The following is a 24,575-nucleotide window of genomic DNA, read 5'->3' on the forward strand; positions in this document are numbered from 1 at the left end:
AAGGAAGCATCTCCATGGGCCATCAAACAGAGGATGTCATTGGGTTTTGTGTTGACTTCATTCCTGGCCTTAAGAAGATAGGTCTCCCTAAATCGCGGTATGAGGGGAGACTGACTGGAAAAGGCACGCTTGGAGGGGACTCAATAATATGCAGGGACGGATATTCTTGGTCTCAAGCACACTACACAGTTCTACAAAACTCTACCTTGGTGACCCCGTATGTCGATGAACACAAGAACAGTCTGCGCTCCAAACGCCCGGAGCAGTGTGACGACTGGAGTACATGTGAACACATCAGAACTTTCAGCAGTTGGTTGGAAACACGTCTCGGAGGTGACACCACTGTTTGTGATGAGTTGTACTCGTTGTCCAGGGGACCAACTTCGACTGTATTGACTTACAAAGGATACGAGATAAATGGGAATACATTTTACACGATCGCCCAAGATCAAAAGAGCACCAACCAAAACAGCGGTGTCCGCTTTGATGCAGCAACCGAGAGTGGAAAGGACACATATTATGGTTACATAATGAACATATGGGAACTTGACTACGGACATAATTTTAAGGTCCCTTTGTTTAAGTGCAAATGGGTCAATCTGTCAGGAGGCGGGGTACAGGTAGACCCACAGTACGGAATGACAACAGTGGATCTGAACAATCTTGGGTACACTGACGAACCGTTCGTCCTAGCCAATGATGTGGCACAGGTTATCTATGTGAAGGACATGTCTACCAGACCGAGGAAAAGAAAAGATAAGGAAGCGAATACATCATACGATGAGCCAAAGCGCCACATAGTTCTTTCAGGAAAAAGGGACATTGTGGGAGTGGAGGGCAAGACAGACATGTCTGAAGATTATGAAAAGTTTCATGAAATTCTTCCCTTCAAAGTCAAGGCTGACCCAAGCATCCTGATAAACGATGAAGATTATCCATGGTTACGGGGCAATAAGCAAATGACACAAGCGAAGAAAAAGTGAAGACTTTCTCCCGCAACTATTATGATGATACCATGCCAACTTTGTAATAGACGAGTATGATACCATTGTCCGTTTTGTACAAGAAGTGCATCTAGTTTTTGCTGTAACCCTCTCAACTTTTTTGCACATGCTATGTGGATGAAATGATGATACCATGCCAACTTTCAACCTTTTCAGAGTTCATTTGAAATGCTTTTCAATTTTAGGGTCTTATAGCTCAAAATAATTAGTCAATGCATGAAAAATAACAGGCCAAAAATTAAAAATTATGCCACCTACTGGGCCACCACGGCCTGAATACGATTAGAAACCCATCCATGGGCCAGGATTCAGGCCCGCAGAAGGCCCAGTAGGCCCACAGGCATGTACAGAGAGGTTAGGCCCGTAAGCCTGCTTTAGAGAGGAGCTCGACAGCTCAGGCGCACCGCACCTTATAAACAGGTGCGGCTCTCTCTTAGCTAGCCAGGTGGGACTAAACTCACCACCACGCCGCTGTGCAAGGCCATTGGTCCCGGTTGGTGGCACGAACCGGGACCAATTCCACCCTTTGGTCCCTGTTGGTGCCACGAACCGGTACTAATGAGGCTGTGGCCCCACGAGCACCTTTAGTACCTGTTCGTGGCACGAACCGGTACTAGAGTTTCTTACTAAGCAGTTTTTTAGTCCCACCTCGCTAGCTGAGAGGCACTAGGAGCGGTTTATAAGCCCTGAGTGCAGAGACGATGAAGAAGAGGCGCAATGCTCACGTTGCTTAGCTTCAAGCCTTGAGGAATAAGGTAGACTGCATCGAGCTATGTGCAGTGCAGTCTACACTATTCCGAAAGGCTTGAAGCAAATCAACGAGCATTGCGCCTCTTTTTTATTTTTAATCATTAAAAGCAAAAAGAATTTTCATAAAGAACTTTTTTTGATAGAAACTTTAATAGCAAAAAGAATTATCATAAAGTAGAATAAATAAGTAATTAGAAACAAAATAAAATAAATAAGTTTTTTGTTGTAAGTAGAAACAAAACAAAATAAATATAGCAAAAAAGAAAACAAAAAACTAAATACAGCAAAAAGAATTTTCATAAAGAACTAATGGCACTAATAGAAAGTTTATATTTTTTCTAAAACTAATGGCACTAACAGGCAGTTTATAATTTTGCTGACCTAAAAGCAAAAAGAATTAAAAAAATAAAGCAAAAAACAAAAGAAAATAAATAATGCAAAAAACAAACAAAAAAACTGAATAAAAACTATTTTTATACTAAAGTTAATCACAAACTTGTGATTCACACAAATTTCAAAGAATTCAAATTTTAACAATTCAAATTTGAAAACTAATGGCACTAATAGAAAGTTTATATTTTTTCTAAAACTAATGGCACTAACAGAAAGTTTATAATTTTGCTGACCTAAAAGCAAAAAGAATTAAAAAATAAAGCAAAAAACAAAAGAAAATAAATAATGCAAAAAACAAAACAAAAAAACTGAAAAAAAAACTATTTTTATAGTAAAGTTAATCACAAACTTGTGATTCACACAAATTTCATAGAATTCAAATTTTAACTATTTAAATTTGAAAACTAATGGCACTAACAGAAAGTTTATAAATTTTCTGACCTAAAAGCACAAAGAATTAAAAAATAAAGCAAAAAACAAAAGAAAATAAATAATGCAAAAAACAGAACCAAAAAACTAGAAAAAAATTAAAAAACTGCCACCTATTGGGCCACCACGGCCTGAATACGACTAGAAACCCAACCTGGGCCAGGATTCAGGCCCGCAGAAGGCCCAATAGGCCCACAGACAGCACAGTGTGACATTAGGCCCGTAAGCCTGCATTTGAGAGGAGCTCGAGAGGGCAGCCGCAGTGGGGCTTATAAACCACTCCGAGCCCCTCTCAACTAGCAAGGTGGGACTAAACTTTTGGCCGCGGGCAGCGCAAGGCCTTTGGTCCCGGTTCGTGGCACCAACCGGGACCAATGCCCCCCCTTTACTCCCGGTTGGTGCCACCAACCGGGACCAAAGGCCGCCGCTTCCCGCCCTTTGCGCTGCTGAAAAGGGACCTTTGGTCCCGGTTGGTGGCACCAACCGGGACTAAAGGGTGGCATTGGTCCCGGTTGGTGCCACCAACCGGGACCAAAGGTGTGCCTATATAAGCCAACACTTGGGAAATTTTCAGATCCCTCGCCAGTTGCCGCCGACGCCGCCAGGCTGCCCGTGCTCGTCGTCGCTGCCCGCTCCTCGTCGCCGTCGCCCCTCGCCCTTGCCTCGACGGGTCGCCGCCCGGTGCTCGTCGCCGTCGCCCTGCCCCCACGCGCCGCCCCGCCTCGTGCTCCCCTGCTCGCGTGCGCCGCCTCGGCGCCCCGAGCCCCCTGCCCGACCCGCGCGTGCTCGCCGGCACCCTCGCCGCCCCCGCCCCGTCCCGCCCCCGCGCGCCGGCGCCCTCGCCGCCCCCGCCGTCGCCATCGTCCTAGCCGCCCCCGCTGTGAGAGCCGCCGCCCCGGCTCTGTTTTTTTATTAGTTTAATTTTTTTTGATCATATATATATAATGTATATGTGTATGTATGTGGCTATATGTTTTTGTTCATATGTGGCTATATGTTTTTTTATTAGTTTAAATTTTTGTTCATATGTCATGTACATGTGTATGTGGCTATAATGTATATGTGAACAAAAAAAATTGTATGTATGTAGATGTTCAAAATGTATGAATATATATGTCACAAATGTTTTTTTGTTCATAGAAAGTTTTTTGTTCATATATAGAAAGTTTTTATATATGACAATGGATATATATGAGAAATGATGATCCATGGAAAAGTTTTATATATGCAAAAGTTACAATTTTAGAAAAGTTTTATGTATCTAGCTAGGAAGGGAAGAAGAAGAAAAAGAAGGATAGGAAAGAAGAAAATAAGAAGAGGAAAGAAAGAAGAAGAGGAGAGGAAGAAGAGGAGAAATAAATAAGAAGAGGAAAAAAGAAGAAAAAGAAGAGGAGAAGAAGAAAGGAATAGAGGAGAAGAAGAAAAAATAGAAAAAAAATTCTTCTTCTCCTCTATTCCTTTCTTCTTCTCCTCTTTTTTTTCTTCTTTTTTTTTTCTTCAATCCTCTCCTCTATTCCTTTCTTCTTCTCCTCTTTTTATTTCTTCTTCGTTTTCTTATGTTTTATCGGGTCTATCGTCGTCGATATATACCCCTCCCGATAACTTCAACACGAGGGGGGATAACCTCAACACGAGGGGGGGTCGATATACCCCCTCCCCGATAACATTATTTCCCCGTGTATATATGTCGTCGTTGTCGATATAACCCCCTCCTGATAACTTCAACACGTGGGGGGGGGGGTCGATATACCCCCTCCCCGATAACATTATTTTCCCGTGTATGTATGTCGTCGTTGTCGATATTACCCCCTCCCGATAACTTCAACACGAGGGGGGATAACTTCAACACGAGGGGGGGTCGATATACCCCCTCCTCGATAACATTATTTTCCCGTGTATGTATGTCGTCGTTGTCGATATAACCCCCTCCCGATAACTTCAACACGTGGGGGGGTCGATATACCCCCTCCCCGATAACATTATTTTCCCGTGTATGTATGTCGTCGTTGTCGATATATATAACTCCCTCCCAGATAACTTCGACATGATGGACGGTCGATATTTATACCCCCTCTCGACCGTGATAACTTATACCGCGGGAGCACCCCCCGGCCCTCTCGCTCGACCAAAACTCTCGAGGACACCCAAACCCTAGAAAAAAACGATGTCGGTCTCCTACCCCCTCCCGCCGCGCCCCTACCCTTGAAGCGTTGCCTAGGCCACCCCAAACCCGGAATAAGCTAGGTCTACGTTTGCACTAATATATCCACCTGCTGTCATGTTTGTGTAATAATTGCCATGTTGTAATATTTGCAGAAACAATGGAGCACGGACGAGATGAGCAAGCAGAAGAGGTGTTGGGGGACATAATCTTAGCCGGAGGTGATATCTTGTCGTATCTTAACGACAATGATGGTCTGGAAGAACAGGGTGAAGAAGCAGGCTACGGTGATCGAAGAGTGGAGGAGGAAAGACATGATTATGATGGCTCCGGTGACCCAATGCTGGTGCAAGAAGGAGCCCGTGGTGACGGCTCCGGTGACCGAACAGAGTCCGGCCAGGTAAATATATTAGTTAAGCCTGTGCTGACTAGCTAATTGATGCATTCATTGTTTTGGTATGTACACATATTAATTAACACTCGTCTTTCTTCTTTTTTCTAGCCCTCCGGATCGAGCACAACTGCGGTAAAGAGACGAGGCCCGAAGAGAAAGTTGCGCTCGGATGAAAGGTTTGAGATCATAGCAATCGCGCGCGACGGCCAACCGATTGAACCCATCCGGACAAAGGATGCATTTGCTGCTCAGTGCGGGGTTCTAGTTAGGGACAAGATCCCGATCAGCATCCACCAATGGTATAAGCCTAAGAAGGAAGACCCTGAGGTGTCTTATGTCAATGATATGCAGAAAGATGATCTTTGGACTGAGCTGAAGGCAAATTTCACCCTACCGCTAGAGGAGGATCCGGAGAAGCCAGTTATAGAGCAATTAATCAAGTCTCATGCTCTTAAGAAGATGGCAGACCTATTCAGGACGTGGAAGAATGAGCTGAAAACGTTTGTCGACAAAGAAGAGACACCAGAATTCATCGGCCGGTATGAGAAGATCAGAGATCACTGGCCCGCATTTGTGGCCCACAAGACATCGGAAAAGAGTAAGGAGATGTCAGCGACAAACAAGAAGAATGCTGCGAAGAAGAAGCTTCACCATCGCACGGGGTCAGGTGGCTACCTCAAAGCCCGACCTAAGTGGGCCAAGGCTGAGAATGATCTGCTTGAAAAAGGGATCGAACCACAGACAATGAACTGGACAGACCGTTGCCGGACTTGGTTCTTCGGGGCTGGCGGAACCTTGGACCCCGTATCAGGGAGGTGCGTTTGGACGAACGAGCTTTTGAGAATACCAGTCAAGAAGATTTAGCAATATATCGATGCAGCGCAGGAAGGGACGTTCGTTCCAGACAGAGAGAACAATGAGCTCACAATGGCCCTCGGGAATGCTGAGCACCCTGGACGGACACGAGGCACGCCAGGCTCCGTTCCGTGGAAGGCTGGTTTTCCGGACGCGGGCGGTTACAAAACCCAGGAGAGGAGGAAAAAAGTGGAGCAGATCCAAATTCAGAAGCTGCACGAAAGGGTTCAAACGCTAGAGGAACGAGACGGCAATCGACATGCCGAAACTGCCCCCGAAGCTACACCGCCATCTCAGCGGAGAAGCAGCGTGGCTTCCACCGAGCTGCTTCAGCTGGAGCATGCGGCTCCTGCTAGCTACCCCGTGGATGCTATCACGGAGTCTCAACATTGCCACCTTATGGCGGAATGGCAGAACTTCAAAGTCAAGGCGGCTGTTGGCTCTGTTTTACCTCCTGAACCCGGCGCAACCTACCACTGCCGGCAGATTCCAGAAGGATATGCTAGGGTGATGGTGGATGAAATAACGAAGGGATTTGAGGAGCTCCAGCTTGACCACCCTACCGGTGAAGGGGAGACTCGGCTGGGTTCTGCTCTGAAGACTCCATGCCTATGGCGGAAGGAGCTCATCAAGCTTCCGAACTGGACGGCTCCGGCGAGTAAGGGCACTCCGCCTCCTCCTCCGGCGAGTGATCAGGGCACTCAGCCTCCTTCTCCGGCGCGTGACGGCACTCCGCCTCCTTCTCCGCCAGCGCCGGCGCGCCAGAGCAGCCAGCCTCCTCCTTCTCCACCTCGTCAGCAAGGGCGGAAGAGACCCGCCGCCGCTGCGGCTGCTCCGGCGCGTCGTAGTCCTTCTCCTCCGCCTCGTAAGCAAGGAAAGAAGACAACCGCAGCCGCTCCGTCTGCTCTGCCGGCGTCTAGCGGTACAGCTGCCAGAGGCGGGAGGCAATACAGATTCGGTCCTTCTCTGAAGACTCCAGAGAAGTTACCATATGAGAGGACCGAGGAGGAGAACGCGAAGATCGTGCGAGCCGAAGTGAAGAACTTCTTTGAAGGGGTGAAAGCAAAGAAACATCCACCTCCGGAGGAGAAGGTAGATCCGGTGAAAGCAAAGCGCACTCTGGCTGCCCTGACAAAACCACCAAAGTCTCCGCCGAGAGGCAACTATGAGCGCATTCTTGCAAAGACATATGCCGAAGCGGAGCAGTCGGGAAGTACTGTCAATGATAAAAGGTTAAAAGAACGACGAGCTGGGAAAAAAATTGCCCAGCTCGGCGAACAAGCGAACCAATCGTGCCCCCCGCTCAAGGTGTCAAAAGACATCGTCGCTAATGATCCGAGTATGGTGCCCGGTTATAGAAATCTTGGAGATTACCTGCCCGACGATGTACATTATGAAATCATGGAGGTGGACGAACATAAATACCATTACCGGAAGCCTCTCGTCAAAGATGAAAGATCTCTAAGCACGATGATGCAAAGACTACATGATTGATACATGAAAACCTGCAGAGAGTCTGATGGGATGGATATTTTGACGCTGAGAGTTAAACCGGAGCATGACCTCGTTGGAATTGATCTGCTGAATGTTCCATTTGAGGATTTCTTCCAGTTTTACAATCAAAAGGCCCTCGATAAAACAACGATCACTTGCTACTGTCTGTAAGTAGTACTACTTCTGTCATTAAGTCTCTCTATATAGGTCAGCTCTTTCATTGCATGTATTTATACTTATCCTCACTATATTATGCAGATTGAAGATCACCGAATTGAAGAAAAGACAAATCGGTGATATTGGGTTCATTAACACAAATCTCATAGATGCATATACGGTTGAAAAACATCCCAAAGAAGCCGAGGCCAACTTGCTACAATCGTTGGTATTAAATCAAAACAAAGATATAATACTCTTTCCTTACAACTTCAAGTGAGTGTTACTGTCTTGTGCATATTCGGTTTCCCTTATTAGTCCAGGTTATGATAATGTAATTGATGACTTATGCATGCATGCGCAGCTTCCACTATATTCTCCTAGAGATTAAGCTTGAGCAGGGAGTAGTAACCGTCTTAGACTCGAGACGAAAAGATCCCCAGGACTATGCGAACATGACTCAAATGCTCGAGAAGTAAGTTAAATCGATCATTATCCACCATATCAGCAACTTTGTTCATTTCCTGATATCAAGTAATTGTTTTCTTTGTCTGGCAGGGTTTGGAGAAAATTTACCTCAAAAGCTCCGGGACTGCCGAAGAAGCTGCAATTTAATCACCCGAAAGTAAGTACTATAGTAGCATGTTCCGCGCATCTCCTAGTGATTCAAGCGCTAGTTTCATCAATACCATTTAGCATGCTTGCTTATCAGTTTGATTGACCTCTATTTCTTGTAAAGTGGTTGTGGCAGGAACCCGGGAATAATTACTGTGGATACTATGTTTGCGAGTCCATCCGCTACACGACCTGTGAGCGGGGCTACACTGAAGAACAATATGAAGTGCGTAAGCAATAATATTCACAATTTTATTTTATTACCATCTTAGCGAAGCATGCAACTGGTAGGTTTGTAGAGGTAATAACTGTCGGACGGACCCAATCCTCGAGTTCACCGGCGATCACCGGAGTTGGAGAAGAGAGAGCACACGAGAGAGACAGAGAGTTTTGCGCTGCGAACCCTTTGCAGCTTTTCTGTTTTTGCCTTTTATTCAGAGGTTCCAAACTTCACCGAAAACCGGAAAACCAGGTCGCGATCCGGGTCTCGAGTGATGCCATCCCAGCACTCCCCGCTTGTCGCCAGTCATGGCGCCGTGGCTGTTGCATCGTGCAATCCCGCGATCGGGTCATGGCGCCGAGAAATCCTAGCCAACTAAGCCGAGTCGCGGCTCGGTTTATTTTCTGACGAAACTGAAGAAATAACACTACTGCCGAAACTGCCGAAACTGAACCGAGGTTTATCTGCAACAAGAACAGCTAACTAGGAGCAGTAGAATTCATTCATGCGGCACAAATTCTTTGTATGCTGTCGATTCGACTCATGATGCGGTGTCGATTCTTCACGTGCAGTTTGGGGCTCGAGCTGGAGCAGATGATGATAATTGGGGTTCTAACTCGGTGGCCACTGCAATATTAGTGCCAGAGACCTGCCCAGCGAGCCGCGACTCGAGAGCCACTAGGGGTCGCAGTCTCACTCACTGGGCCGGCTCGGCTGGTTAGTGTAGTGGCGTAGTGCATGTGTACATAGTTCTACTGTGCTCATGCTGATATTTTAGTACTGAGAAAATGAGACTTGCAAACTTGCAAGAGTGTTCAGATGTATTACTTGCTTGGACAAAGATCAATAAAACTCTTACTGACAGCATGTGTAGCGTGAGCATGTCTTGGGAATCATGTGTGATCTTTTCATGTTTGTTCGCATTCTCTGTATAATCAGCAAAAGGAGGTTCCGTTTCTTTGTCCATCTTACAGATGTAAATATTTCCATGTGCTACCTATTTGCAATGTGTTCACTAGCAATTCTACTTTGAGAAACAATAAGCAACATTGAAACAACTAACTGTTGGTTGCTGAGAATCTACTAGTGTTATCAATGCAACTCACTGTTGGCTACTGCTCTAATTTGGTGCGTAATTGAGACAGTAAAAGAGATGGTACAAACCTGCTGGGGTACACAATGCAGAATAGACGTAATTGAATACCATGTCAGGTAACTAGAGACGGCAGAAGAACTTTCGAATGTTCGACAGTTTGGTCCGGTGTTTTCTGGTGCCCACCAAACCATTTCAAATCATGTTCCTGGCTTGTCATGAGTATACGCTGCACCCTGGAACAATGCAAGCAAACAAAAAGATTTAGCACGCCTGGTACTTCATTCATCTCAGGTGCAACCAGAAAGATAGTCCCAGATAAATGGCACTGAATAGAAACAACAAGAAACGCACCAAACGGATACGACAATAAATGGCACTGAATATAAACAGCAAGAAATGCTCCAAACGGGTACGAGAAGGCGGCATATGGATCAAGCATGAATATATGGCATGAACACTCAGAAACCAACAGTCACAAGCCACAACGGTACAAGGTTTGATGCTCTCACCAACCTGAAGGGTGGATGCTCATGCTCAGCTTGATGCTCCAATCACACCAACCCCCCTGTAACTGGAACAGAACCAGCCAATTTACTGACACAGTGTGCAGTCCAACAACTATCATGGACCATCAAAGGATATATCAGAATACATCACATTAACCTTTCAAAAAAAAAGAATACATCACATTAACAGCAGTAGGGCATAGCAACTTTGAGGAGTGGATCAGGCCCTTCAGTTGAGCAGATTTGAATGCATTTGCTGAGCCAGCTGACGCAAGACTATAATTTTCTGTCTGTACAAAACACCAAATATGGATAAGTGCTCAAAGGAGATGAGAGGTTTCATTAAATATGTACTACTGCATTTGCATCCTTAACTGTAGATACTTACCGCGTTGTCAGTACTGCGATTACTGCATTTGCGTTCTTGACTGTAGATACTTACCGCATTGTCAGTACTACAAAATGCCAGAACCTTCCAAAATTTATAACTAGCAAAAATAGAACATCTAGTGAATGCCAGAGTGGAGCAAGTCAGTGGAAATATCAATACACTACATTGGCAAACGCCAAGGGGGCAAGTAAACCGTAGCATGGTAAAGGAACAACAGGAAGATGCCAAACTCATGAGATATTATTGTTGTCATTCATACTGCGAATTTACAGGTGTTCAGAGCAAAGAAAGGGTGACACCATAGAGAAAATCTTAGTATCACAGGATTTACAGTTACATCCTTCAGAAGAACTCAGTCTAAGCGATCCGGCAAGACTTCGAAACAAGTGGTGCTTGCAATTACATTTACAAACTTGCTTACGGAACTCGTTTCAACTCTTCACTAACATGCACATCTGGGCATTCCTGCAACAAAAGCAGAAGGTCCTTTGGAATAGTTTGGATCTTGCTTTCCTCTGGTCGACGATTATCCTGAAGAGTACTCTCATGAAACAGCTGCAGGGCACCCTGTGCTGAAATTTCTTGCACAGAGTTGTGCAAATCTTCAAGTTTTCCTCTACGCTGGGCGTCGAGCAGCAACTTTTCTTTTAACCTGTCGGGAAGACTAGCTAATGCACTGCTTGAAGGACAGCAAAAGGAAAATATAATAAATGAGAATGACACATGAGAAACTCAATACAAGAAAACTGTTATTCGCACGACCAGAAATGCAATTTACCTAGTAATCCCCCGAACGAGACCCCACTTGAATGCGACATCCGCAGATTGCCTATGCCCAAGGTTGAACCCCTCTTGGGCAACATCCTTCTGCCCTTCGGTTATACCATCCCTATAGCCCATCTACAGAGAAACCAAAAGCCTTATTTTCAAACCTCTTCGATATGGACGCAAATTCATGATTCACAAATGAATCAATAACCATGGAAATCAAAATAATCATGTACCTTATGAAACTGCTCCTGCCTGTGCTCCCATTCTCTTTTCAAGTCAGAATCATGCCCTGGAGAATCTGAGGCATCACCCCAGACATCATCGTCCACAGCAGCAGCATCACCGTTGCCTGAATGGAAATTGGTGGAAAACAACTAGTTGTGAACTTGTGATGACATGGAATGCTAGTATTAATTAAGCAGAAACTTGTATCCAACTAAGTAACATATATGGCAATAATAGACAGATAGAAGGCCGCAAAATCTAGTGATACTACATCAGAGCAAGGCTAGAGCACTACCATGCCCATTGGTTCCTTCCTCCCGCGATGGTGATGCCTCCATGTGTAGCTCTCCCACTGATGCTGCCAAACCCCTCACGCCCTCGGAGCCGGCCATCACAAAACCAATCTGTACCTGAAACATGGAACACCAACAAGAATGGTCAGTTGACAGGCAGCAGCTTATTTCCCCCATTTAGTTCATTGGCCAGTATCATAAACATATTGCCAATCGTTAACTCGTCCTGCCTCTTTCACTAAAAGGCGTCATCACTAACACCCAAATACCCCAATATGCAATGACCTATGCTCCTCTTTCTTCCTCAACCACAAGCTGCTCCAGTTGCTACCCGCTACGGAGAGCAGCACTCCAGAGGGAGCCCTTCCCTTTTTCTTTTTAATGCTTTTTCTCCACACAGAACATGCGCAGGGCACTGTAGTTTACACAAAATTTGATCCACATCCAGGACTTGGATGTGCAACACTTATGGCACATCTAGATGCGCTTTAGCAAAACTGTGTCTTTTTCTACTCAACATGCGTATGGTCTGACACTGGTCCGAGAAGAGCAAATAAAATTATTTATGCATCTCATGGACATACACAGAAATTGTTGACAGACAGTAAATTCACATTCACCCGATCACGGAAACTCTCACAGACAGGGAGCATGAAAGTTTACATCAAACCTTCATCTCGCTCCGCATCCATCCTGGAACCTAGCTAGGGCTTGAAGGAATCGCAGAACTCGTGCGACGGAACCAGCAAGGAAGGAAGAAAAAGAAACGGAAGAAGATGGAGCCTTACCTGGCTCTGCTCGACAGGGACGGCGAGGCCGGGAGCGGAGGGGGCGTGTCAGCTCTACCGGGAAGGCGGCGGCTGGTGGGGTTGGGAGGCGCCGGAGGGATCCGACGACGGGGATCCGCGGGGAGGCGGCGGCGTCGGCAAGAGTAGAGAAGAGAGCGAGCGGCGAGGGGATAGGAGTCGTGGACCAGCCTGCGTTCCAGAGAGACCGATGGTGCCCTCCTCCTGTCAGCCGTCCATCGCATATCCAATGGCCGTGGCCGTCCAGGATTTACCTTCCCTATTTTTTCGTCTCTCTCTCGCGCGATTTCTGTGAACGCATTTTGTGAGACAAGAGAAAAGTGCATACCACTACTTTTTTTTTTGCGGGGTGAGTGCATAAGGGTGCCGATCCGTCGAAAGATGAAGGCGCTTGCCCGAGAGCCAAGGTGTGTACTGATGCCATAACCATCCAGAAGACGAAACTTGAGCACCATCAGCGTGCTACGCCGAGCTCATTTTGAGAAACTTCGTCGACGACCCAGAATACGCACGCAAAGAGAAGCAACCGGCAGGCTGGAACAAAACAATGTGGCAATTGGACTTTCGTTTTTATGAAATACCACAGGCCTAGGCCTAAGGGAGTGCAGTCGTTGTGATGGCACATGGCCCCAACTTTCTAGGGCCCCAAATTTCCGAGCATTGTCTAGATGCCACAAACCCATTAATCTCCACGTTCGCATAGGGGGCCTATCATGGCGGGACACGATGTCACGATCAATCCGGGTCCCTTGAGCTTAGAAGCGGATATGCGCAGATGACCATTTGACGCGCCGCACGGCCCCAACACATGTCTTTCGCAAGGAGTGTATGCCGCTGCTGGCAGTCGAGGGCAACGACACCCGCGCGTAGCTCTGCCTTGCACTTCTCCGGCAAAAGGGAGATCGATGTGCCACACGGCGGCAGCGGCTGACTCTGCAGGCGATGTTGGGTTCATCAACGACACATATGTCCGTGAGGGACACCATCTAAACGGCTTCTTCTCTTTGTCTAAGCTGGTGCGTTGCCGTGCTCACTCATGATTAACTTTTTTATTCCAAGCACTCATGATTAACCTATCAAGAAAGGTGACTAGTATTAATAAATACGGTAAAAATCGAAGATTAAGCTATCTGATTTCTAGCACTGATGACTCAATTTCATGAAATTTCTTAATGAATCTTTCAAAGAAAAATTATGCATTCAGATTAGGCTTCATTTTAGAATTTGACACGGGGCCACCGATTTTGCCGGCCCGGCCCTGAGATGCCAACCCCTATGCAGCTCAAGACCATTAAAACTCAAAGGATGGTATGCCGAAAATGGTTAGGTCATGAAAAAAGTTAAAAATTACTAATGTTTTCAATCAAGGTCGTGTGATTTTGGCCTAGCAGCAGCAGCAGGGCAAAAACAACAAATTTGATCTGTGGACAAAAAGAATTCACAAAGTGAACTGTTGACGAAAAAATTTCACCCGACTGACCCTTTTGTATACCGCCCGACAGTCAGGCGCCACACTACACTGTGCAGCGTCTGACCGACAGGCGCTACACGCCTGACCAGCGTCACACTTCAAACTACCTAAAAATTGCTAAGTCAGTGTGCAACGCCTTAGAGCTAGACGCTACATTATACAGTGTAGCGCCTAAGGCGTGGGCGTTGCACAATCAAAGGTTTGTCTCACTTAGATTCTGTAGCATGGAAGGAGGGGCTTGTCAGGGATTAGCTAGCCACCCCATGTTCAAAATATCTGACTACTGTCTAAATGCATATAAAACTGGGCTGCACTATACATAGAGATTACTGTTGTGTCAACCGCAAGAAATCTGAATTAGCAAGGCAGGTACAAGCACTGTCGTGTCGTGTCTCTCCTAGCCACGCACTGCGCTACGGTGAAAGAAGCTCTCTTTGGTCCGTGGAACGCTAAAAAAAATCAGCATCTTAATCTTTCTTGTTTCACTTTTTTTAGAATTAATCATTTTTTGTATTCTCTTCCAGCTGATTGTATGGTGATTGTATGGTTTAGAGACGTGCGTACACATGCACGCACTAATTCTTTCTTTGCAAAAGAACACATGGCCTTTAGATTAGCTGTGATTTAGCTAGCCAATCAAAAAAGCAATCGATCCCATCCCACGTTGATTTTGAGATGGATTCATGGGTTCATATAGTGAAAATCTTGAACTGAAAGCGTTAGCTCCTGAAAGTTTCATGAACATGCAATGTCAGTGAGTCAGTCGCCCAGGCGCAACGTGCTGGGTTAAACATTTGCCAAATCTTTCAAAATCCAAAGCGATCGATCGGCACCACCGCAGCAAGATCGCATCAAGCTGCAAGTGCAGTATGTCACGAGCTGTACAGTAGGCAGGTGAATATTTGAGAGTGTGGGAAGGGCGTCTGCTTGCGAGCTGACTTTAGTCTAAGAAGATGCGGAGCAACTACTATGACCGACTAACACCGGCCCCAACGAGACACGTGATTCCTTTTCAAAGTCCACCAGTGCAGCGCCTAAGCTCTAAGGCGTTGCACACTGACTTAGCAATTTTTAGGCAGTTCGGAGTGCGACGCTGGCCAGACGTGTAACGCCTGTCAATCAAGCGCTGCACAGTGTAGTGTGGCGCCTATCTGTCGGCGCTACACAAAAGGGTCAGCCGGATGAATTTTTTTCGTTAACAGTTTACTTTATGAATTCTTTTCATTCATAGGTTAAATTTGTCGATTTTGCCCAGCGGCAGTTCCTAATTTGTCCCTCATCAATCAAAAGAAAAAGAAGGAAAAAAAAGGCGCGACGCACGTCAGAGGAGAGAAGCCGGTTCCCCCGGTCTTATCCGCCCGACGAAATGGAAGCCTGCGCCTCCACCAGCCGCGTCCTCCTCCCTTTCCCTCCCCGCGCCGCGCGGCCGGCGGCGGCCGCCTGCCCCCGGCGCCGCCGGTCGGTGGCCGACCGGAGGAGAGGGGTGCGGCTGGTCCCGGCCCGCGCGTCGCTCGACAGCGCCGCGGTGCTCCTCGACGCCGCCGCCGCCGTCGGGGCGGGGACGGGGACGGGGTACTCGCAGGCCAGCTACTACACCTCGCTGGGGCTCTTCGTGCTCTCCGTGCCGGGGCTCTGGTCGCTCATCAAGCGCTCCGTCAAGTCCAAGGTCTGTCTCCAGCCCCTCCTCCTCCCCCAGACATGCTTCCATCCATGGCCTCTGCTTTTTTCTTTACTGTCGATTAAGGCCGAGTGTGCCGGCTGCTGATGCTATCAGAAAAGGTCCATGTTTTCCTCCTGGATGGATGGATGGATGTATTGTTTGGTTCAGTTCTTGGATGATGATAGTAACACTTGTTGCCATCTGCTCCGAATAGATTGTGCAGAAGACGTTCGTCAGGGAGGAAGGGCAGCCGACGGCGCCGAGCCTGGTGGCCGGGGAGATCCTCTCCTTCTTCACGCGCAACAGCTTCGCCGTCTCCGACCGCGGCGAGGTCATCACGTAAGTGGCACGCTGGATTTTCCACCTTGGCGTGACAGTGCCTTCCATTGCTCTGCGAGTGTCTAAAACAGAACCGTCGAATTATACACTATGGTTCTGAAAGCACGCTTGTTCAGAATGGCACCAAAGTCCTAGGGCAAACTGAATTCCACTATAGTAGTATTGGACAGTAGGCATGTGTTTTGGCACGCTTGTTTCAGAGTTAAAACACTCAAATTGATTGTGTAACCATACTAATAAATCTTGTTACTTGGGGTGCTTTGCGTTAGATTTACATTTGATGGGTGGGGCTAGTTAAGTATGGTACAGTTGATCAGCTCACTTGCAAAAGGTGTTTCAGAGTTAAAACGCTCACATTAAGTATGGTACAGTCGTCAGCTCACTTGAAAGAAGATGTCATCTAATATCCCATCCTTATTGGTCAATTGCTGCACAATAAGACTAGTTATTATAGTGGCTATATATGTCGTTCATGTACTGTGTAAGATGTAATCTGGCACAAGCTTATGGATACTACATATTTTTTAAGTCGGATTGCATCGTAAACTGAGCTACTTTATGTTTCCAAACAGCTTCGAGGGCTCAATGACACCAAGCAGCGCTCAGGCAGCACTGCTGACCTTCTGCACCGTCATTAGCCTGGGGAGCGTCGGGCTTGTTCTGTCGATCGCAGTCCCAGAAGGCGGCAACAACTGGTTCTGGCTCATGACCTTAAGCCCCTTGGCGTACGTCCCTACGAGCGACTCTGCTAGCCGAAATCCCAAATGAAACTTACGATACCAGGTGTAGTAACCGTCTGTCTGTTTTTGATGGATGTTCCAGGGGAGTGTACTACTGGACAAAAGCATCGAGGAAAGAGGAGATCAAGGTGAAGATGGTCTTGTCCGACGACGGGAACAGCGTGTCCGAGATTCTGGTGCGGGGCGACGACGTGCAGGTCGAGCAGATGAGGAGGGAGCTCAAGATGAGTGAGAAGGGGATGATTTACGTGAAGGGGATATTCGAGACATGACCGATAGCTTTGATGTCTGGAGTATAGTGACCAAGCAAGCAGTTCAAAGCAGGCTTTCCTGTGATGCGGTGCAAAATGAAGGTGGGAGAGGAGGTGAGGGTGGGTTTTGGTAATCCACGGGCAAATCTGTGTCTTGGCTTCGAGAAATAGAGATGGTTTTTGTCGGGAATTCGGTATGGCTCCTAGGTCCAAATGATCCCAGTATCTGTACCCTGTTTGTATATCAACTACGTACATAGGAGTTTAACATGCTTTCCGCACTCTCACTTGTCTGTATACTATTCATCTTTGTGCAGAACATTCCCTTGGAATATGGCTCAAACCCATTTATTCCTTACATCATAAAGTTGGGCCATGTTCTTTGAATTATATACTTTTCACTCAACGCCTCCCCTAGCAGTCTCAGATTCATCCAATCGTCAGCATGCGGTTCACAACCTTATGAAACTCTGCCATGGATTCATCCTGCTTCGAACACAGAGGACCTAAACACTCATTTGCTTTCTTGAGGGCATGCCATTTGCACCAACAACGATGAGGTATGTTCGGCCTCACATTGTGGATTGCCAGTTCCATGGCCCGATTACGGTCTGCATAATAAGAATGCCAATCAATTAACTACCGGAAACCATTTAGGCCTTGTTTGGTACGTACTAGGGTTTTTGAGAGGATTGGTGGGGATAATCCCCGCAGGGATTGGGTGAAACCCCAACCTTCACCCAATCCCTTCAAATCCCCATTTACCCCCAATCCACTAGGTAGGGGTAGTGTGTTGGGTATTGAGAAAAATACACTAAAGCTTGGGGATTTGTGGGGATAAAACATGTCAAATACACTAGAACCAAACGGTGTTTTGGGATATGTGGGGATTTAGGGGTTTAACCGGGATAATCCCCACCAATCTTCTATATCTAAATAGCTAGCCCCCACTAACTATTCCTCTTAACATGCAAGCATGCCACATCATCGCATAATATGCATGAGAAAAGGCCCACCCCCACTACCATATATCTCTCAACATGCAAGCATGCCACTTCATCATGACATTCATGGAAAAACACCCATCTCAACATGCAAGCATACATGAGAATTTTCAGTCTATTATGCCATATATATTGTAATAAACATTTTACAACTATATAGTAATCAAACATAATAAATTATATGTATTTTTAGTTTTAGCTTTTTATATTATTTTTTCAAATATTCATGTTTCATACACGAATCACATTGAAATATGTTGCAAAATATTCCCGCAACAACGTGCGGGGTATCATCTAGTTCCCTAAAATACACTAGTACCAAACAAGGCCTTAGTGTATCTTAAATTTGATAGACATACAGTTGCTACATAATCAACCAATCATACCTGTCAAGATGGTTCTTGGCGCTTCATCAGCAATGCAGTCAAACCAATGAAGAATAGATACAGTTCATCAGCAAATGCGCAAGAGTTAAGTAGACCAGAGCAACATTTGGCAAAGGAACAACAAGAATATGCAAACCTCAGGAAGAAAATATTATTATTTCCATTCAAACTGCGAAATTACAGGAGTTTCATACAAAGGAAGGGGTGACATGATAAAGAAAATCTTAGTATCAACAGATTTACAGTTACATCCTTCAGAAAGAATCAGTCTAATAAGTGACTTCTACCAGACTTCAAAATCAGTATCAGCAGATCTACCATTCCATTACGACCGCGGACCTTTCATTTACTTTGCTTAATAAAGGGGTTGCATGCATCATTCTGATGCAGAGGCCGGGGGTGACCCTCCTTTTCTAAAAAAAAACAATTCCATTACGACCTTTGCTCAAGGAACTTGTGCCGGCTCTTCAGGGACCTGAACATCTGGACATTCTTGCAACAACAGGAGAAGGTCGATTGGAATAGTTTGGAGGCTGTTTTCCTCTGATGGGTCATTATCCTGATGAATACTCTCATGAAACATCTGCAGCGCACCCGCCGCTGAAATTTCTAGCACGGAGTTGTGCAAATCTTCAAGTTCTCTTATGCGGCGGACATCGAGCAACAACTTTTCTTTCCGGCTGCTGGAAAGACCAGCCAATGCACTGCTTTTTTGAAGGATAATAAAAGTAGAATACAATAAATGAGAATGATAGAAGAGGGAGTCTTATCACAAGACAACTGAGATTGGCACAACCAGAAATCCAGTTTACCTAGTAATCCCGCGAACAAGATCCCATTTGTATCCTTGCCTAGACCCAACATTCCAGCCCTCTTGTTCACCTTCGTTCCGCGCTTTCGTTATGCCATCCCTATAGCCCGTCTACCAAAGAAACCGAAAGCCTTACTTTCAAACATTTATCATAACAAATCTTATATATGATGTGAAAGTACATTCAATAATGAATCTAATGGTATTGATTTGTTACTGTATATGCTAATATTTTTGTTTATAAACTTTGTCAAAGTTTACAAAGCTTGACTTTGACCAAAGCTAATACGCGGACTAAATAAAAACGGAACGGAGGGGAGTATATATGAAAGTATATACATGCCAAAGTGGTGCCACTGAACGAGACATGCATGCCATCAGTTATACCTGGGACAGAATGCTACTGACCTAGACTCCTTGAGTGACCCACTTGAAGTTTGGTGACCATCAGTCATATGCAAGTCTGGGTTTAGACATACTTGAACCGGCCAGCAGGACGAGTTCGGTGTCCCATGATGTAATTTGCTCCAAAGAAAATTACAAAAACTATGCAGCGTACGGGAGGAAAAGGAGAAGTTAAAAATGTCAAATGAGTTGTGTACTGTGTACACTTACATATACTGCAGGCTGACTTTCAACCGCTAGCGTGGATCTCCTCTTCAGTGACGCCTTGCCCCTCCTCCTCCACCATCTTTTCATCATCCCATGTTCGGAACTCCACCGCAGGGCGATTCGGAAGGAGATGAGCTGCATCTCTGATGGCCTCCTCCAACGCCTCAACGTCCCGAGCGGTCGCGCCGATGCAAATGATCTCGACGGCAAGATGCCTGAGGGAAGAGAGGTGTTGGATGCCAAAATCAAGACCGCTGCCCGCGTCAAACGGAACCCACAGCTTCTCAAGCCTCGGCATGGCCCCGGCTTCAAACATCAGTCCTTCCCCATTGCTCCAGCAGGTGAAATGGAACTCCCTCAGACATACAAACATGCTGCTGCTTATGATAAGCCGCTGTTTGGGAGCAGCTGATTTCGACATCAGCCAGAGAAACAGCAAAGCAGGTAACTCTCCAAGGATCTCTAGTGCTTCCTCGTCTACTGGATCGATATTGATATCTAGGTATGTGAGCTTGTCCAGTGACGCAATCCAAGGAGGAACTCTGGGAAAGTTGTAGTACGTGCCCATCTGAAACTTTTGCATGAGATGAGGGGAGGGGAACCAGGAATCCAGTAAGAACTCCGTTGAAGAGCCATGATAACTACGAATGCATATAGATCGAAGGCTGAATCTGCCCAATTTGCGCAGCGAGGATACCAAGTTATCCACAAAAGTACCTTTGTTACTGTGTGTACTGACAATATACCAGCGTAGCCCAAGGATTTTCAGTTTAGCCAGACTGCCCAGCTCCAGCAAACACGACGCCATGCTGTACCGGTTGACTTTGATATCTGATAGCTCCTGCAGAGCTTGCAGATTCCCAATTCCTTCAGGTAATTCCAAATTACCGACGCGCAAACATGTCAAATGTTGCAGCTGAACAATGCTTTTGGGCATTTTTGTGATCTTTGTCCATCCCATATCCAGAGTCTTCAGATGCTGTAGTTCTCCTAACTGCTCAGGGAGTGCAGAAATACTTCTAACGTGGAGTCGCAAATACTTCAACTGGAAAAGCTTCCTCAGATGCTCAAAACAGTTGCTCTCCATCTCCTCGCCATTCTCAATATCAAGTACTCGCAGAACACGAAACTTCGAAAGAGAAGGCATCTTTTCAGCATACCCGACAATACTGAGCGAGCGGCAATGAGAAATGATTGCTGTTGATGGAAGCATGATGTGCTCTTGGTCATAATAACTGAGAGATAGCCTACGGATCTTATGCTGAAGGACTAATATCTCATTTTGGTTACCGAAGAAGGTGGCAAAGTTTTCTTCCATTGACTTAGATGTAAGGAGATCCAGAATCATATCATGCACTCGGCATGAAACGACTTGACCGTCATATTGGATTTCCACTGGCTGAAGCATACTTCTATTGATTAGATCATTAAAATAACACTCTCCTATTTCCTCCAAATCTCGTCCACCATTTGTATCAATGAATCCTTCAGCGATCCACCTCCTTATTAATCGATCCCTCTCAATCTCATAATCCTCCGGAAATATACTTAGATAAAGTAAACATGTCTTCAAATGGTGGGGAAGATCATCATAGCTAAGAGAAAGTATCCTTCTCATCTCTTCTACACCGGGGTCCTTTCCCAGTGTGGAACCGATCGAATTATACACCCACTCCCATTCTTCATTCGTGCAATCTTTATTAGCCAATAAACTTGCTATTGTAAGAATTGCTAATGGTGAACCACCACACTTTTTTAATATTTCCGAGGAGACTTCTTCCAATTGAGGAGGACGTATATCTTCTGTGCCAAATATTCGTTTAAAAAATAAACTCTTAGAGTTGGCTGTTGTCAGAGGCATTATTTCATAGACATGATCATGGCATCGAGAGCAACATGACTTGGCTATATCAACACTACGTGTTGTCGTCATTATTCTGCTTCCCAGATCATTCAGAAACAAAGAACATTTGATAATCTTCCATGCTTGAGTACTCCATATATCATCAATAACAACTAAGTACCTGCAAAGTGCATGTTTTGCAAATCTCATGAATAAGGAAAATATATGAACAAATAAATAAAATGGCATATTTCCTTGTCGTCAAATGTTGGTAAATCATGAGGATCATATAGGGCTTCAGGTTTTTTGAAATTCACTGTTTATGGGGACAGAATCATTTCTCTTTTATATATTATTACAGACAGCCATTTATCCCCTTCCCTAATGGTTTGGCCACACCACAAAAAGTTGAATTTATCAAAGCACTATTCAGAACCCTTTAGAAAGATAACCTCATGAACTGTGAACCAAAGCCTATTCAGAACTGCATATGCTTAAAATGAAACAAAATCATCTGTATTTAATTTAATTAAACAACAGTAAAATGTAGTAGAATGTCTAAGTTAGTAAATAAACATCAATACTGAAGAAAAAATGACGCAGTACCATCAGCCAACTCCTCATTAAAAGTTCGTGAATATACCTCTTGTTCTTTAAAACTTCTCTTATTGTGTCAATGAGCTTTCCCTCGTCCTGTATATCTGTGCTAGGAAGCTCTTGCTGGCAGACTTGAGAGAGTATATTTCTTAAGATCTTACTCACATCTGGTTGTTGTGACAAGGAAACAAAAGCTCGACACTGGAACTGGCCTTCAAGTTTACGAAACACCTCATTGGCAAGTGTAGTTTTACCGAGACCCCCAGGACCCACAATAGATATCACCTTTTGCTGCTGCACCGATGCACCCATCCCCTCCATTAGGCACTCGATGAGCTCGCTTCTTGGCTTGTCAATACCGACAAGCCCGTCTGGCTCAGCATAGAGTGAAGGCAAACGGGGGTCGATGGCCCTTGAGATGCTAGGTTCGAAGGCGCGCTCATCGAGCTTATACCTCATACGTCGCTTGCTTGCATCTTCAACACGTGCCTTGAGCCCCTGGATTTGGCTGGATATTTGATGGCGCGCCCTCAGCGCCTTGAGCTGCTGGACCACACTTTGCACAAGCCCTGCTGCCTTAGCACTGTCAGTTTGGGCAAGGCTTTTCATAAAGTCGTCTATGCAATCCTCAATGTCATAAGACATCTCCCGGACTTGGTCCCTCCATTCCTTGGTCTGCACATCAAGATCACGGTCCACCTCTGCCAGCCTCTGAAGGAGCGCGTTCATGCTGCTCAGCTCATCTTTCATGAACTCCACCTCCCTGTGCACACCTTTCAGCTTTGCGTACTCCTCCCCAAGCAGGGCGGTGAGCTTGGCGATGACAGAGGTCATCACTCCTGCCAAGGCGCTCACCATCTGCGGATGCTCTATGAGTGTAGCTACCAAAATGCCCAATTTTGCAGAAAATGACCCCAAGCTTCAGCACGACAAAGCAAGCACCTGGCAATATATGCATGCGTCACTAAGAGAAGTACTAGGTGTCATACTGAATAAGAACCATAATTACAATCATAACTCTATAATTTAGTAAAAAGAGAAAACCGCTCACATGCCAGAGTCAATTTCTATCAGAATTCAACCGCTCTCCAAATGACACAAATATACCAAAGAAGTACTAGAAATGAACTCCTGGTACTGTGGTAACATAGACACATGAATAAATGATGAGCATGCTGTTTCTCCAATTGTACCAGCTTCAGTCAAATCATTCATTGCTAGAATAAAAGAAGTGGAACTAACAGGTTTAAATACATTTGAGTTGCTACACTAACTAAGTCTACTGGAACTGGAACTACGAGTCCAGTCGCATGATTTATGGAGTCACTGTATGTCTTTTGAAAGCACCAGTTTAATTTGTGCAAAAGAAACAGGAACTGGCAGGGCTCCAAATTTCGGGACACACTAATCTACATGCATCGTTCATTGCCTCCAACCCATCGCCAAGATTAATTAAGATTGTTATATAGTCATCTTAATTTCAGTATGATCTATCATGTCAACTATGACTGGTTAAATACGATGGCGTCGTCTTATCCAGCAAGATCTATGTGAAGGAACACACGGATACTTCTGAAACAGCAACAAAAATTTCACTGCAGAAGCTGATAAGAAGAGCAAGCTCCGTACCTATCGGACTGGACGGAAGCCAGGCCAGCGCCGCCGCCGGCGAGATCAACAAATCCGCAGCGGCGATCGCGAGAGACCCCGCCGGAGCGGAGGGCGGGAGCCGCTCGTTTCTGCGACGGGCGTAGAGGTCCTGGTGGTGGTGGTGGCGGCGGCGGCGGTTGGGAGCGGCGACCGTGGAAGCGTGGGCGGACGGCGGGTGTAGCTGCGGCACCGTGAGAAACTGAGAAGAGTGAGTGGCCGAGATTGCTGACTGATCCACTGCTCAGCCAGCTTTGACTTGATTTTTTTTTCTTCCTATCGAAAATATTAGGCCATGCCGTCTCAATCGTTAGGCCAACTCCGACGGAACGTGCGCTTTCTGCGTTTGCGTCGGCAAAACGGACACGGATGTCATTCGTCCCTCAATGCGTCCAACATTCAGACAAATTTGACAATAACGTCCAAGATTTTAAACTTATCTAAATAAAAAAAATAAAAAAATGATACTCCTCCGTTCCTAAATATTTGTCTTTTTAGAGATTTCAAATGAACAACTACATACGGATGTATATAGACATATTTTAGAGTGTAGATTCACTCATTTTGCTCCGTATGTAGTCTTATTGAAATCTCTAGAAAGACAAATACTCGCTCCGGTCCTTTTTACTCTGCGTATAAGAATTGTCTGAACTCA

The 24,575-nt window shown here is 45.7% G+C and overlaps 3 protein-coding genes across 6 annotated transcripts; 1 reads left to right on the top strand and 2 right to left on the bottom strand.

Moving 5' to 3' along the window:
• Positions 1-10,686: 10,686 nt before the first annotated feature.
• On the bottom strand, positions 10,687-12,836 carry LOC123075651 (protein YAE1). The gene is made up of 5 exons (XM_044498208.1): positions 12,542-12,836; positions 11,756-11,870; positions 11,469-11,584; positions 11,243-11,364; positions 10,687-11,140 (listed from the first exon to the last, which is right to left on the bottom strand). Exons 2-5 carry the CDS (start codon positions 11,850-11,852, stop codon positions 10,882-10,884), a joined length of 594 nt encoding a protein of 197 aa, XP_044354143.1. The 5' UTR covers positions 11,853-11,870; positions 12,542-12,836; the 3' UTR covers positions 10,687-10,881.
• A 2,533-nt stretch (positions 12,837-15,369) lies between these two features.
• On the top strand, positions 15,370-17,426 carry LOC123080708 (protein COFACTOR ASSEMBLY OF COMPLEX C SUBUNIT B CCB1, chloroplastic). Its single transcript, XM_044503645.1, has 4 exons — positions 15,370-15,696; positions 15,905-16,029; positions 16,602-16,754; positions 16,852-17,426. The coding sequence occupies exons 1-4, from the start codon at positions 15,397-15,399 to the stop codon at positions 17,039-17,041; spliced, it is 768 nt and encodes a 255-aa protein (XP_044359580.1). The 5' UTR covers positions 15,370-15,396; the 3' UTR covers positions 17,042-17,426.
• A 1,124-nt stretch (positions 17,427-18,550) lies between these two features.
• LOC123080706 (disease resistance protein RGA5) lies at positions 18,551-24,173 on the bottom strand. Of its 4 annotated transcripts, none has more exons than XR_006438518.1 (5): positions 23,903-24,173; positions 22,320-23,215; positions 19,630-21,857; positions 19,223-19,332; positions 18,551-19,114 (listed from the first exon to the last, which is right to left on the bottom strand). XR_006438518.1 is itself a non-coding variant. In XM_044503644.1 (5 exons), exons 2-5 carry the CDS (start codon positions 23,129-23,131, stop codon positions 18,856-18,858), a joined length of 3,129 nt encoding a protein of 1,042 aa, XP_044359579.1. In that variant the 5' UTR covers positions 23,132-23,215; positions 23,903-24,173; the 3' UTR covers positions 18,551-18,855. The 4 variants fall into 4 exon arrangements, 1 of the variants encoding a protein (XP_044359579.1); XM_044503644.1 differs by having other exon boundaries at positions 19,910-21,857; XR_006438520.1 differs by having other exon boundaries at positions 18,952-19,114; positions 19,837-21,857.
• Positions 24,174-24,575: the final 402 nt, after the last annotated feature.

This window comes from Triticum aestivum, chromosome 3D (genome assembly GCF_018294505.1).
Source record: "Triticum aestivum cultivar Chinese Spring chromosome 3D, IWGSC CS RefSeq v2.1, whole genome shotgun sequence".
Lineage (NCBI taxonomy): Eukaryota > Viridiplantae > Streptophyta > Magnoliopsida > Poales > Poaceae > Triticum > Triticum aestivum.